Below are 14,594 nucleotides of genomic sequence, written 5' to 3'. Positions count from 1 at the left end.
TCCAGTGGAACAACCACTTTACAATAGTGCATCTAACTCTTTTAAGGGGGGGGGTTAGAAGGATTACTTTATCCTATCCTAGGTATTCCTTAAAGAGGTGGGGTTTCAGGTGTCTCCGGAAGGTGGTGATTGACTCCGCTGACCTGGCGTCGTGAGGGAGTTTGTTCCACCATTGGGGTGCCAGAGCAGCGAACAGTTTTGACTGGGCTGAGCGGGAACTGTACTTCCTCAGAGGTAGGGAGGCGAGCAGGCCAGAGGTGGATGAACGCAGTGCCCTTGTTTGGGTGTAGGGCCTGATCAGAGCCTGAAGGTACGGAGGTGCCGTTCCCCTCACAGCTCCGTAGGCAAGCACCATGGTCTTGTAGCGGATGCGAGCTTCAACTGGAAGCCAGTGGAGAGAGCGGAGGAGCGGGGTGACGTGAGAGAACTTAGGAAAGTTGAACACCAGACGGGCTGCGGCGTTCTGGATGAGTTGTAGGGGTTTAATGGCACAGGCAGGGAGCCCAGCCAACAGCGAGTTGCAGTAATCCAGACGGGAGATGACAAGTGCCTGGATTAGGACCTGCGCCGCTTCCTGCGTGAGGCAGGGTCGTACTCTGCGAATGTTGTAGAGCATGAACCTACAGGAACGGGTCACCGCCTTGATGTTAGTTGAGAACGACAGGGTGTTGTCCAGGATCACGCCAAGGTTCTTAGCACTCTGGGAGGAGGACACAATGGAGTTGTCAACCGTGATGGCGAGATCATGGAACGGGCAGTCCTTCCCCGGGAGGAAGAGCAGCTCCGTCTTGCCGAGGTTCAGCTTGAGGTGGTGATCCGTCATCCACACTGATATGTCTGCCAGACATGCAGAGATGCGATTCACCACCTGGTTATCAGAGGGGGGAAAGGAGAAGATTAATTGTGTGTCGTCTGCATAGCAATGATAGGAGAGACCATGTGAGGATATGACAGAGCCAAGTGACTTGGTGTATAGCGAGAATAGGAGAGGGCCTAGAACAGAGCCCTGGGGGACACCAGTGGTGAGAGCACGTGGTGCGGAGACAGATTCTCGCCACGCCACCTGGTAGGAGCGACCTGTCAGGTAGGACGCAATCCAAGCGTGGGCCGCGCCGGAGATGCCCAGCTCGGAGAGGGTGGAGAGGAGGATCTGATGGTCCACAGTATCAAAGGCAGCCGATAGGTCTAGAAGGATGAGAGCAGAGGAGAGAGAGTTAGCTTTAGCAGTGCGGAGCGCCTCCGTGACACAGAGAAGAGCAGTCTCAGTTGAATGACTAGTCTTGAAACCTGACTGATTTGGATCAAGAAGGTCATTCTGAGAGAGATAGCAGGAGAGCTGGCCAAGGACGGCACGTTCAAGAGTTTTGGAGAGAAAAGAAAGAAGGGATACTGGTCTGTAGTTGTTGACATCGGAGGGATCGAGTGTAGGTTTTTTCAGAAGGGGTGCAACTCTCGCTCTCTTCAAGACGGAAGGGACGTAGCCAGCGGTCAAGGATGAGTTGATGAGCGAGGTGAGGTAAGGGAGAAGGTCTCCGGAAATGGTCTGGAGAAGAGAGGAGGGGATAGGGTCAAGCGGGCAGGTTGTTGGGCGGCCGGCCATCACAAGACGCGAGATTTCATCTGGAGAGAGAGGGGAGAAAGAGGTCAAAGCACAGGGTAGGGCAGTGTGAGCAGAACCAGCGGTGTCGTTTGACTTAGCAAACGAGGATCGGATGTCGTCGACCTTCTTTTCAAAATGGTTGACGAAGTCATCAGCAGAGAGGGAGGAGGGGGAGGAGGATTCAGGAGGGAGGAGAAGGTGGCAAAGAGCTTCCTAGGGTTAGAGGCAGATGCTTGGAATTTAGAGTGGTAGAAATTGGCTTTAGCAGCAGAGACAGAAGAGGAGAATGTAGAGAGGAGGGAGTGAAAGGATGCCAGGTCCGCAGGGAGGCGAGTTTTCCTCCATTTCCGCTCGGCTGCCCGGAGCCCTGTTCTGTGAGCTCGCAATGAGTCGTCGAGCCACGGAGCAGGAGGGGAGGACCGAGCCGGCCTGGAGGATAGGGGACATAGAGAGTCAAAGGATGCAGAAAGGGAGGAGAGGAGGGTTGAGGAGGCAGAATCAGGAGATAGGTTGGAGAAGGTTTGAGCAGAGGGAAGAGATGATAGGATGGAAGAGGAGAGAGTAGCGGGGGAGAGAGAGCGAAGGTTGGGACGGCGCGATACCATCCGAGTAGGGGCAATGTGGGAAGTGTTGGATGAGAGCGAGAGGGAAAAGGATACAAGGTAGTGGTCGGAGACTTGGAGGGGAGTTGCAATGAGATTAGTGGAAGAACAGCATCTAGTAAAGATGAGGTCAAGCGTATTGCCTGCCTTGTGAGTAGGGGGGGAAGGTGAGAGGGTAAGGTCAAAAGAGGAGAGGAGTGGAAAGAAGGAGGCAGAGAGGAATGAGTCAAAGGTAGACGTGGGGAGGTTAAAGTCACCCAGAACTGTGAGAGGTGAGCCATCCTCAGGAAAGGAACTTATCAGGGCGTCAAGCTCATTGATGAACTCTCCAAGGGAACCTGGAGGGCGATAAATGATAAGGATGTTAAGCTTGAAAGGGCTGGTAACTGTGACAGCATGGAATTCAAAGGAGGCGATAGACAGATGGGTCAGGGGAGAAAGAGAGAATGTCCACTTGGGAGAGATGAGGATCCCAGTGCCACCACCCCGCTGACCAGAAGCTCTCGGGGTGTGCGAGAACACGTGGGCAGACGAGGAGAGAGCAGTAGGAGTAGCAGTGTTATCAGTGGTAATCCATGTTTCCGTCAGTGCCAAGAAGTCGAGGGACTGGAGGGAAGCATAGGCTGAGATGAACTCTGCCTTGTTGGCCGCAGATCGGCAGTTCCAGAGGCTGCCTGAGACCTGGAACTCCACGTGGGTCGTGCGCGCTGGGACCACCAGGTTAGAGTAGCAGCGGCCACGCGGTGTGAAGCGTTTGTATGGTCTGTGCAGAGAGGAGAGAACAGGGATAGACAGACACATAGTTGACAGGCTACAGAAGAGGCTACGCTAATGCAAAGGAGATTGGAATGACAAGTGGACTACACGTCTCGAATGTTCAGAAAGTTAAGCTTACGTTGCAAAAAATCTTATTGACTAAAATGATATAGTACTGCTGGCTGGTGAAATAGGCTAGCTAGCAGTGGCTGCGTTGTTGACTTTGTTTGAAAGTGTAGCTGGCTAGGTAACCTCTAACTGGCTAGGTAACCTCGACAATTACTCTAGACTACACAATTATATCTTGGATACAAAGACGGCTATGTAGCCAGCTAAGATCAAACAAATCAAACTGTTGTACTGTAATGAAATTAAATGTAATACTACCTGTAATACTACCTGTGGAGCAAAGCGGAATGCAACTACTCGCTCCAAACCAAACCGGAAGTGCGTATCGTAGAGGGAGAGGCAATAGAAGTGTTGTTTCTTGTATTATTGTCTTTTGTGTCTTTAGAGGACTGCTTCACCTTAATGTCCCCTTTCCCTTTTCTTCTGTCCTTATTTTGTCCCACTTTGTCCCTTCTTTGTCCCTTCTTCTCTTCTGCCAACTAGACACTCCTTGTTAGCTAGCTAGCTTCTTTCAGGAATGTCCCTAGCAACTGCCTAGCAACAGGTAAACAACCTAGCTAGCTAAGAAAACAGTATAATTTTATGAAAAATTGTTACTTTTTCAAAAGCCTTTCTTCTTTGTTTGCTGCTTGTTTGGTCTCCTATTCAGTTTGCAGTTTTCTTTTGATTTTTTTTTTTTTTTTTTTTTTTTTTTCCGATGTACTTTACTCTAAAAAAACATTTAAATTTCAATATTTGTAGGAGCTCATCTTTTCAGCTGCTGCTGCTTAATTCGGAACTCCGGAACACAAATCACATTAAAGTTGATTTCAATTTCCATGGCAATAATCAGTTAATTCATCTTCCTCTAGATAAATACTGTAGATATGTTTCCAGTGTTCATGTTTTGATGTGGCATTGAAATAATATCTGTTGGTACAAAAATAAAACCAAAGGGGAGAAAATCTTAGATCCGTTTGACTGAATAACAGTACAAGACAATTAGAATTGTGAAAAAAAAATATTTATATAACTTTTTGCATTTTTTCAATACTTTCATAACATAATATTCAATAAGTAAATAAATAACAGTAATACAAAAGTTGTTTGTGCGTGTACAACAAAATGCTGGGTTGTTTGACCCAACTGCTGGGTTGCAGGCATTGGGCCACTTAGTTGGGTTGTTTTCTTTAAAAAACTGCTTGGTTATTGATGCTGGGTTATTGAGATATAACCCAGCGGGTCAGCTCAGAAGACTGGAGTCATGGCTTTGTAGGGGCGTGGCTTTCAGATAGTTATTTTTGGCCACCCGTGAGCGTAAATGTTATTCTGGTTCATGTGTTCTGTTGTATTGTTATCACATGTTACGGTTAAACACTGACACTGTTGGAGCTTTAATGAGGCTTATACAAGTATGTGAGTTCCCCAAGAGCTTATGCTAATACATATCCCCAAATATGGGATATCTCAATGTTGGGATATGTAAATAATAATGTTATGAATGTTATATTCAAATATGTAATGTTCAAAAATATTCAAATAAAATTGAAATTTGCAGTGTACAAACTTAACATGATTAACAGGAATGACCTTTACTCTTACAGGTGGCCAAAAATCATTATTTGAAAGCCACGCCCCTAATAGGCCACGCCTCATGAAAATAACCTATGGATTACATTAAAAAAAGACCCAGCTGCTGGGTCAACCCAACTGATGGTAAAAAAATAACTAATGATGGTTAAATTAACCCATGTTTGGGTATTCACGCAAACCAACTAGCTGGGTCAAAATAACCCAGCGTGTGTGTGTGTTTTTAGATGCTAAGCGATGAACAGTGTATCAATGCATGGTTATTGTCACGGTCTCATTGGCTGTACTATGAAACGTAATTCATTCTGACCACTCCGTTGGTGCTCTGTGTCTTCAGACCTTGTTTCTGCACGGTGAGCTGGTGGAAGTCGATGTGACGGAACTCGGACCCAAAGAGGCCAAAAAGGACAAAGAAGGACATGACCAAGGCCCACTCACAAACGGCCGCTCCAGATTTGTAGCTGGTAGTATGAAGTATAACCACTGGGGAGGGAAAAGCCAGGCAAGGAGCAACAACACAAGCAGATGACCTGTCAATGTCGAAACTATACAGTTTGTATACCGTCTCATTCCCAGCTAAGTGTAGTGTACCACTGTACTGCCATTCTGGTCAGGGAATATATACTACAGTCCATTGTTTATGTGTCATATTCTCACTTGTATTCAAGTTGCTATATTTTGTATAAACACTGTGAAGCATGCATCAACAGTGAGTAATAGATGTGTTTTTTCTTCCTACATGAAGAGACATTCTCTGAGAACGGCGAGCGCCCCCAGCGGTATGGTCTGTAAGGATACTGGTGATGACCAGGACGCTGCAGATGCTACAGAAGGTAGCTCGGAGAGGTCCAACCCAATGGCGGTCTTTAAAGGGGTGGGCTTTGTAGCAGAGCCACACCTGCAGCCAGAAGTAGGCCAGGCCCACGAAGAAGGTCAAAAACGCTCCCAACAAGTGGATCCCTATCACTACAGATTGCTGAAGGAGAGGGATGAAGAGAGGGAGGGAGGGATGGGAGAGAAGATGAAACGAAGGAGATATTGTCAGCAATTGTCAAGGTTTAACAATATGTCAACTTGCTATGTGTACATGCGAGGGCGGAGGATATTTAAGCAATAAGGCCCGAGGAGGTGTGGTATATGGCCAATATACCACGACTAAGGGCTGTTCTTAAGCATGACATAGCCTTTAGCCGTGGTATATTGGCCATATACCACAAACCACCGAGGTGCCTTATTGCTATTATAAACTGGTTACCAACGTAATTAGAGCAGTAAAAGTGTATGTTTTGTCATACCTGTGGTACACGGTCTGATATACCACGGCTGTCAGCCAATTAGCATTCAGGGCTCGAACCACCCAGTTTATAATAGGACTTGTATCACAATAATACAAAGATAATATAATAGTATTGCGATAACTGCCCTTAATCACAATAGTTTACACTGAAGCGAGATTCTAAACGATACCTGGAAGTTTCCGATGATGGAGATGCCCACACAGGAGATGAAGCCCAGTACGATACTGGCGATGTTCACCTTGCTGTTCTGACCATAGTCCCTGACCTGCTGAAACCGGATCACCACAACCCACAGGGCTGACACACAGAGAGAGAAGGGGATATTCAGAGTGTGTGTGTGTGTGTGTGTGTGCGTGCGTGCGCATCTATTCACTTACCCAGGACAGCACAGACGTTGCAGATCTGAGCAAAGATGCAGCTCTGAGGATTATACGTGCCACATTCACTATGGAACACAAATATTCACATTTCAATTCTCTACGATTATAAACAAATAACATCAAAATGTGTATTTGTTGATTTCACAATACACACCTTATTGTTTCCCTCTCATACATTATGTAAAAAATGTATCTTAGTTTTTGCTTCAAATCATCCTAAAGTATCTAAAAGATGAGTGTGTAACTCAATGAAGTTGCTTATAGATGATTTGGACATGAGGCGCAAAAAAGCTAATATAAGTACCATTGACTTGCAGACCGGTAAATACAACCAAAGCATGGATTGCTGTCATTTTTTAAATGTAACCTTTTTTTTAACTAGGCGAGTCAGTTAAGAACAAATTCTTATTTAAAATGACGGCCTACCCCGGCCGAACCCGGACGACGCTGGGCCGCCCTATGGGACTCCCAATCACGGCCGGATGTGATGCAGCCTGGATTCAAACAAGGGACTGCAGTGACGCCTCTTCCACTGAGATGCAGTTCCTTAGACCGCTGCGCCACTCTGGAGTCATACATTGTCCATAGACTGCTTACAGGGTAAGGAAACCAATGTCATTTTATAATTTGGGTGAACTTTAATACTCCATGCTAGCTATCGGCATGCCGCCCCGGGTCCTCTCCAAATAGTACCTCTGGACCATTGAGCGCGTCCTGACCGGTTGCATCTGGGCATGGGACTGTGTATGTCTGTGTGAGTGCATGTACATGTGTGCTAACGTGTGCAGAATCAGAGCAGGTGGTCAGTCCAATTCAAGTGTTCAGCAGTTTGATGACTTGTGGATAGAAACTGTCTCTGAGCCCGTTGATATCAGACCTCATGCTCCGATACCATCTTCCGGTCTGATACCAACAGGCTTAGAGACAGTTTCTATCCACAAGCCATCATACTGCTGAACACTTGAACTGACCACCTGCTCTGATTCTCCACACCTTAGCACACGTGCACTCACTCACGCACTCACGCACGCACGCACGCACGCACGCACGCACGCACGCACGCACGCACGCACACACCCACTCATACATTCATTATACACACACATAAATTCATTCATTACACACACATCACAACTGCTGCTACCAGACTTGTATTATACTGCTCAATTTATACACGTGCACCCCTACCAATACACGTGTAAATATTGGACAATAAATTGTGCTTTCCTGTATTATACTTACACGGAGTGTACAAAACCTTAAGAACACTTGCTCTTTCCACGACATAGACTGACCAGGTGAAACCTATGAACCCTTATTGATGTCACCTGTAAAATCCACTTCAATCAGTGTAGATGAAAGGGAGGAGACAGGTTAAAGACGGATTTTTAAGCCTTGAGACATGGATTGTGTATATGTGCCAATGGGCAAGACAAAAAAATTGAAGTGCCTTTGAACGGGGTATGGTAGTAGTTACCAGGCTCACCAATGAGTGTGTAAAGAACTACAATGCTGCTGCTGGGTTTTTCATGCTCAACAGTTTCCTGTGTATCAATAATGGTCCCCCAAAACACATCCAGCCAACTTGACATTGCAAAGTCCATGCCCTGACGAATTGAGGCTGTTCTGTGTATGCTAAAATGTTTATTTTATTTTCTGCCATTTACGTTATGTTCGTATTCTTATATTGATTATTTTTTATTGTTTTTGCATTGTCGAGAAGTAACCTGCAAGCATGTTTTTAATTGGACGATGTATACCGTGCGTGTCCCGTGCATACGACTAATACAATTTGAATAATGTTATAACTTTAATATTAAAGTGATCAAATCAAATCAAAGTTTATTTGTCACGTGTGCTGAATAAAACAGGTGTAGACCTTACAGTGAAATGCTTACTTACAGGCTCTAACCAATAGTGCGGAGAAAGAAAAGTGTGTGTGTGTGTGTGTGTGTAGGTAAGTAAAGAAATAAAACAACAGTAAAAAGACATTTGAAAATAAGAGTAGCAAGGCTATATACAGACACCTGTTAGTCAGGCTTATTGAGGTAGTATGTACATGTAGGTATGGTTAAAGTGACTATGCATATATGATGAACAGAGAGTAGTAGTAGCGTAAAAAGAGGGGTTGGCGGGTGGCGGGACACAATGCAGATAGCCCGGTTAGCCAATGTGCGGGAGCACTGGTTGGTCGGGCCAATTGAGGTAGTATGTACATGAATGTATAGTCAAAGTGACTATGCATATAAGATAAACAGAGAGTAGCAGCAGTGTAAAAGAGGGGTTGGGGGACACACACAATGCAAATAGTCCGGGTAACCATTTGGTTACCTGTTCAGGAGTCTTATGGCTTGGGGGTAAAAACTGTTGAGAATACTTTTTGTCCTAGACTTGGCACTCCAGTACCGTTTGCCATGCGGTAGTAGAGAGAACAGTCTATGACTGGGGTGGCTGGGGTATTTGACAATTTTCAGGGCCTTCCTCTGACACCGCCTGGTGTAGAAGTCCTGGATGGCAGGCAGTTTTGCCCCAGTGATGTACTACGCACTACCCTCTGAAGTGCCTTGTGGTCGGAGGCCGAGCAATTGCCGTACCAGGCAGTGATGCAACCGGTCAGGATGCTCTCGATGTTGCAGCTGTAGAACCTTTTGAGGATCTCAGTACCCATGCCAAATCTTTTTTAGTTTCCTGAGGGGGAATAGGCTTTGTCGTGCCCTCTTCACGACTGTCTTGGTGTGTTTGGACCATTGTAGTTTGGTGTGTGTGGACACCAAGGAATTTGAAGCTCTCAACCTGCTCCTTACAGCCCCGTCGATGAGAATGGGGACGTACTCAGTTCTCCTTTTCCTGTAGTCCACAATCATGGCCTTAGTCTTGGTTACAATAGGCTGTCTCGTCGTTGTCGGTGATCAGGCCTACCACTGTTGTGTCGTCAGCAAACTTAATGATGGTGTTGGAGTCGTGCCTGGCCATGCAGTCGTGGGTGGAACAGGGAGTACAGGAGGGGACTGAGCACGCACCCCTGGGGAGCTCCAGTGTTGAGGATCAGCGTGGCAGATGTGTTGCTACCTACCCTCACCACCTGGGGGGCGGCCCGTCAGGAAGTCCAGGATCCAGTTGCAGAGGGAGGTGTTTAGTCCCGGGTTCCTTAGCTTAGTGATGAGCTTTGAGGGTACTATGGTGTTGAACTCTGAGCTGTAGTCAATGAATAGCATTCTCATATAGGTGTTCCTTTTGTCCAGGTGGGAAAGGGCAGTGTGGAGTGCAATAGAGATTGCATCATCTGTGGATCTGTTTGGGCAGTATGCAAATTGGAGTGGGTCTAGGGTTTCTGGGATAATGGTGTTGATGTGAGCCATTACCAGCCTTTCAAAGCACTTCATGGCTACGGACGTGAGTGCCACGGGTCTGTAGTCATTTAGGCAGGTTGCCTTTGTGTTCTTGGGCACAGGGACTATGGTGGTCTGCTTGAAGCATGTTGGTATTACAGACTCAATCAGGGACATGTTGAAAATGTCAGTGAAGACACCTGCCAGTTGGTCAGCACATGCCCGGAGCACACGTCCTGGTAATCCATCTGGCCCCGCAGCCTTGTGAATGTTGACCTGTTTAAAGGTCTTACTCACGTCGGCTACGGAGAGCGTGATCACACAGTCGTCTGGAACAGCCAATGCTCTCATGCATGCCTCAGTGTTGCTTGCCTCGAAGCGAGCATAGAAGTGATTTAGCTCGTCTGGTAGGCTCGTGTCACTGGGCAGCTCGCGGCTGTGCTTCCCTTTGTACTCTGTAATAGTTTGCAAGCCCTGCCGAGTCACTGGTGCTTGATGCTTTAATTTTTGCTTGTAAGCAGGAATCAGGAGGATAGAGTTGTGGTCGGATTTACCAAATGGAGGGCGAGGGAGAGCTCTGTACGCATCTCTGTGTGTGGAGTACAGGTGATCTAGAATTTTTTTCCCTCTGGTTGCACATTTAACATGTTGATAGAGATTTGGTAGAACTGATTTAAGTTTCCCTGCATTAAAGTCTCCGGCCACAAGGAGCACCGCCTCTGGGTGAGTGCTTTCCTGTTTGCTTATTTCCTTATACAGCTGGCTGAGTGCGGTCTTAGTGCCGGCATCTGTCTGTGGTGGTAAATAAACAGCCACGAAAAGTATAGCTGAGAGTGTTGATTCCTCAATGATTCACTTTTCATTTTGATCCATGCCATTGGGAATATTTATGGAGTACTGTGAGACATTGACTTGATTGCAAGACCCGTGTGACTCCTACCTGATGTAGGGGAATCTGTCTGTGATGTTAACAGTCTCATTCGATACAGCGATACCAAACCTGGCAAGAACAAGAACTGTAGTTAGTATTTACTTCGGCAAGTATTCAGACCCTTTTACTTTTTCCACATTTTGTTAAGTTACAGCCTTATTCTAAAATGTATTAAATTGTTTGTTTCCGTCATCAATCTACACACAATACCCCAGAATGACAAAGCAAATACAGGATTTTAGAGATTTTTGCTAATTTATCAAAAATTAAAAATACAAATTCACATAAGTATTCAGACACTTTACTCAGTACTTTGTTGAAGCACCTTTGGCAACGATTACAGCCTCAAGTCTTCTTGGGTATGACACTACAAGCTTGTCCCAGACTTGTCCCAAAGCCACTCCCGTGTTGTCTTGGCTGTGTGCTTAGAGTTGTTATCCTGTTGGAAGGTGAACCTTCGCTCCAGGGTGAGGTCCTGAGCGCTCTGGAGCAGGTTTTCATCAAGGATCTCTCTGTACTTTGCTCCGTTCATATTTCGCTCGATCCTGACTAGTCTCCCAGTCCCTGCCGCTGAAAAACATCCAAACAGCATGATGCTGCCACCACCATGGTTCACCGTAGGGATGGTGCCAGGTTTCCTCCAGAAGTGACATTTGTCATTCAGGCCAAAGAGTTCAATCTTGGTTTCATCAGACCAGAGAATCTTATTTCTCTTGGTCTGAAAGTCTAGGTGCCTATTGGCAAACTCCAAGTGGGCTGTCATGTGCCTTTTACTGAGGAGTGGCTTCCGTCTGGCCACTCTACCATAAAGGCCTGATTAGTGGAGTGCTGCAGAGATGGTTGTCCTTCTGAAAGGTTCTCCCATCTCCACAGATCTGTCAGAGTGACCATCGGGTTCTTGGTCACCTCCCTGACCAAGGCCCTTCTCCCCCGATTGCTCAGTTTGTCCGGACGGCCAGCTCTAGGAAAAGTATTGGTGTTTCCAAACTTCTTCAATTTAAGAATGATGGAAGCCACTGTGTTCTTGGGGACCTTCAGTGCTGCAGAAATGTTTTGGTACCCTTCCCCAGATCTGTGCCTTGACACAATCCTGTCTCGGAGCTCTACGGACAATTCCTTCGACCTCATGGCTTGGTTTTTGCTCTTACATGCACTGTCAACTGTGGGACCTTATATAGACAGGTGTGTGCCTTTCCAAATCATGTCCAATCAATTTAATTTACCACAGGTGAACTCCAATCAAGTTGTAGAAACATCTCATGGATGATCAATGGAAACAGGATGCACCTGACCTCCACTGAGTGTCATAGCAAAGGGTCTGAATACTTAAGTGAATAAGGCATTTCTGTTTTTTATTTTTAATACATTTGCAAACATTTCTAAAAACCTGTTTTCACTTTGTCATTATGGGGTATTGTGAGTAGATTGCTGAGTTAAAAAAAAAACATTTATTCATTCCATTTTAGAATAAGGCTGTAACATAACAAAATGTGGAAAAAGTCAAGGGGTCTGAATACTTTTCAAAGGCACTGTATATCTTCCAGACCAAACCCTGTGGAGGGTGACTCAGAGCACAAGTGTTCTATTTTTGTTACTTGTACTGAAAGTAAGTAAACATTAACATTTTCTTCATCATCATCATCATTGCCATATCGTTGTAGCATAAGTGACCACAGTATTCTTCTGCCTATTGCTAATAAAGAAGTGGTTGAAGAGGGGAGCACACACAGACGTCAGAGAAATACTTACACAACCCATATGCCCACAATGCCAAACACTGCCAAGCAGATCGGAAGCAGTGCCCAGAGCCACATAATGGTCCACTTAGGTCACCTGGGACAGACACAATTACTCCTGTGTACAGTAGTTGCTTTCAATGCCATGTAGAATCCTGACCCGAGTTTTTAAATATTTAAGTATATTTTATTTTAAGTATTTAAATAACAAATTATGAAATACACATTTTCTGTGTATTTGAGTACTTTCAAATAACGTGGCCAAAATCAACTACTTCTATTGGAAGTATTTGAATTTATTGTCAAATCATTTCATATAAAAAAAGATAGCAAAAAAATATTAAAAAGATACTTTGAAAATATTTTCAAATTCATTATTTCAAATGCATCTGAGTATTTAGTTGTATACTTCCAAGTATACTTCCAAATACATTCCAATATTCAACTACTTTCAAATAAAAAAAAACATGTGAATACTTCATTTGAAATGGATGTGAACGTAATTGAAATAACTGAAATAGTATTGGAACCCAGGTCCGGTAAAGATGAGTATCTGTTGATATCTGTTCGTACACATCTTACAGGATCAAAGCTGATGAGGTGAAAAGGAACATTTGAAGCTATAGGCTTACTCAATTGAGAAATCATTTTGAGTGATAGGAAGAGAATGGAATCACAGAAAAATAACTGTCTAGTTTAAATAAGCTCCCTGCTCTTCCAGACTGTTAAAACCTCATCAAATGACACCCAGAAAAATCGTTACTTAAAAGGAAAGTGAAGAAAGCAAGATACAGAAAGAGCAATAATGTCATAGACACAATTTACACAAATAAGATATATTGACAAGTGTCATATTTCATGTTAATGTCACATGCACAAGTACAGTGAAATGCCTTTCCTGCTAGCTCTATGACATGGTAACCTAGAAGAAAATAATATTTAACTGTCAGAGAAAGAGAAGTTAAGTAAAAAAAATAAAAAATGGTTTAAACTCACAGTTTTCTTGTATGTACAGACGGGAGGTAAAGCTGAAGCAACCTCTTGACTTTTTCTCCTCAATAGAGGAAATGCATCTCCCCCCTTGGCCATCACCGTCAAATATACCGTAATAACACCAGAAGAAAGTTGTTTCTCACTCGCTTTACCAGAGAGAAGGTTGTATGGTACAATTATTACATTGGGTCAGGGCTGAATTAAGAAATAATACGCCGCGGAGCTTAGATATTTTATTTTATTATAATGGTGATAACGAAGATTGGTATGAGGATGGCAGTATTGATTGAAGTGTGACGATGTGATCCGATAGCGATTTTGACCATGACAGTGTTATAATTTGATTCATTCGAAATAAAGTTGCCACGTATCACCATGAAGAAACAGGTCAGGACATAGCTCATGTCTGAGTATCGGATCATGCCCATTGTGAGTGGAACTGGGGAATTTAGACACATACGTGACTTTCCTTGTTAATACTGTACTTCATGGGATTATTTCTGTTCATGTGTGTTAAGTGTATATCCTAGATTTTTTTTTAAACACATTGTGGAGGATACGGCAAAGGTGCCCGAGGAAGAGCTCCAGGCCCATCTACAGTATCTGATTGACACTTCTCCCTTCCTGTACCAGCAACACTCCCTCCACTGCCTTTCTGAACTGCCTCAACACCCGGTCAGCTGTGGAACACCAGCACTTGCCAATGCCAGCACCCGGAATGGATTATTGTTTTTAAAGCGTATTTGAAATTCTCTTTGTAATGAAAACCACTATATACAATAAATCTATTATTTTTAGATTGTGTAACTATTCTACGTATAAGCATTCCTTTTTTGAAAGTACATTTTTGAAGGGGTTTGCTATGCAAGACATTACGGTAACAGTCTGGCCAACAATGTCTTGATTTACAACTACTTGCTTGCACTAGATCCTCCCAGTAACATACTGTACAAGCTGTGGGCTTCCTCTGCACGCCTCGCTCTCTCTCTCACTCACACACACAACCACATTACCATAAATTATTGTGAAACCAAAAATATTTCAGAAGGACTTGATATACTCTTCTTTCTCTCTAGACTGAAAGCTGTAACAGGGTGTCTACTGTTCAGCATTTGATAAGTCAAACACAAAGGAATAAATGAGTGTAATAATGGTCCCACTGCACCAATATTATCAGCTTCCTATAATGACGCTCTTGTAATAAAGATTGGTGGGACAAAGGACCTTTGACCCCAACCATTTGAAGAGGAAGCTGGGTCCTTTAGTCTCCA

General features: G+C 44.5%; 1 protein-coding gene across 1 annotated transcript; it reads right to left on the bottom strand.

Annotated features, from left to right (window-relative positions):
* Window positions 1–4,082: 4,082 nt before the first annotated feature.
* LOC139580943 (modulator of macroautophagy TMEM150B-like) lies at window positions 4,083–13,482 on the bottom strand. Its single transcript, XM_071410131.1, has 7 exons — window positions 13,327–13,482; window positions 12,344–12,427; window positions 10,604–10,663; window positions 6,332–6,399; window positions 6,124–6,251; window positions 5,455–5,632; window positions 4,083–5,139 (listed from the first exon to the last, which is right to left on the bottom strand). The coding sequence occupies exons 2-7, from the start codon at window positions 12,406–12,408 to the stop codon at window positions 4,943–4,945; spliced, it is 696 nt and encodes a 231-aa protein (XP_071266232.1). The 5' UTR covers window positions 12,409–12,427; window positions 13,327–13,482; the 3' UTR covers window positions 4,083–4,942.
* Window positions 13,483–14,594: the final 1,112 nt, after the last annotated feature.

The sequence above is a fragment of the Salvelinus alpinus genome, chromosome 1, assembly GCF_045679555.1.
Source record: "Salvelinus alpinus chromosome 1, SLU_Salpinus.1, whole genome shotgun sequence".
NCBI lineage: Eukaryota > Metazoa > Chordata > Actinopteri > Salmoniformes > Salmonidae > Salvelinus > Salvelinus alpinus.
The sequence above is the reverse complement of the archived record's forward strand: the minus strand, read 5'-3'. Positions and strand labels throughout refer to the sequence as shown.

Excerpts from the sequence above, each read along its gene's own strand:
- LOC139580943 (XM_071410131.1), bottom strand. The coding sequence starts at position 12,408 with ATGTGGCTCTGGGCACTGCTTCCGATCTGCTTGGCAGTGTTTGGCATT. Across the intron at positions 5,633-6,123 it reads CCATCATCGGAAACTTCCAG|CAATCTGTAGTGATAGGGAT; the intron begins GTATCGTTTAGA and ends CCTCTCCTTCAG. Across the intron at positions 5,140-5,454 it reads CAGCGTCCTGGTCATCACCA|TGGTTATACTTCATACTACC; the intron begins GTATCCTTACAG and ends TTCCCTCCCCAG.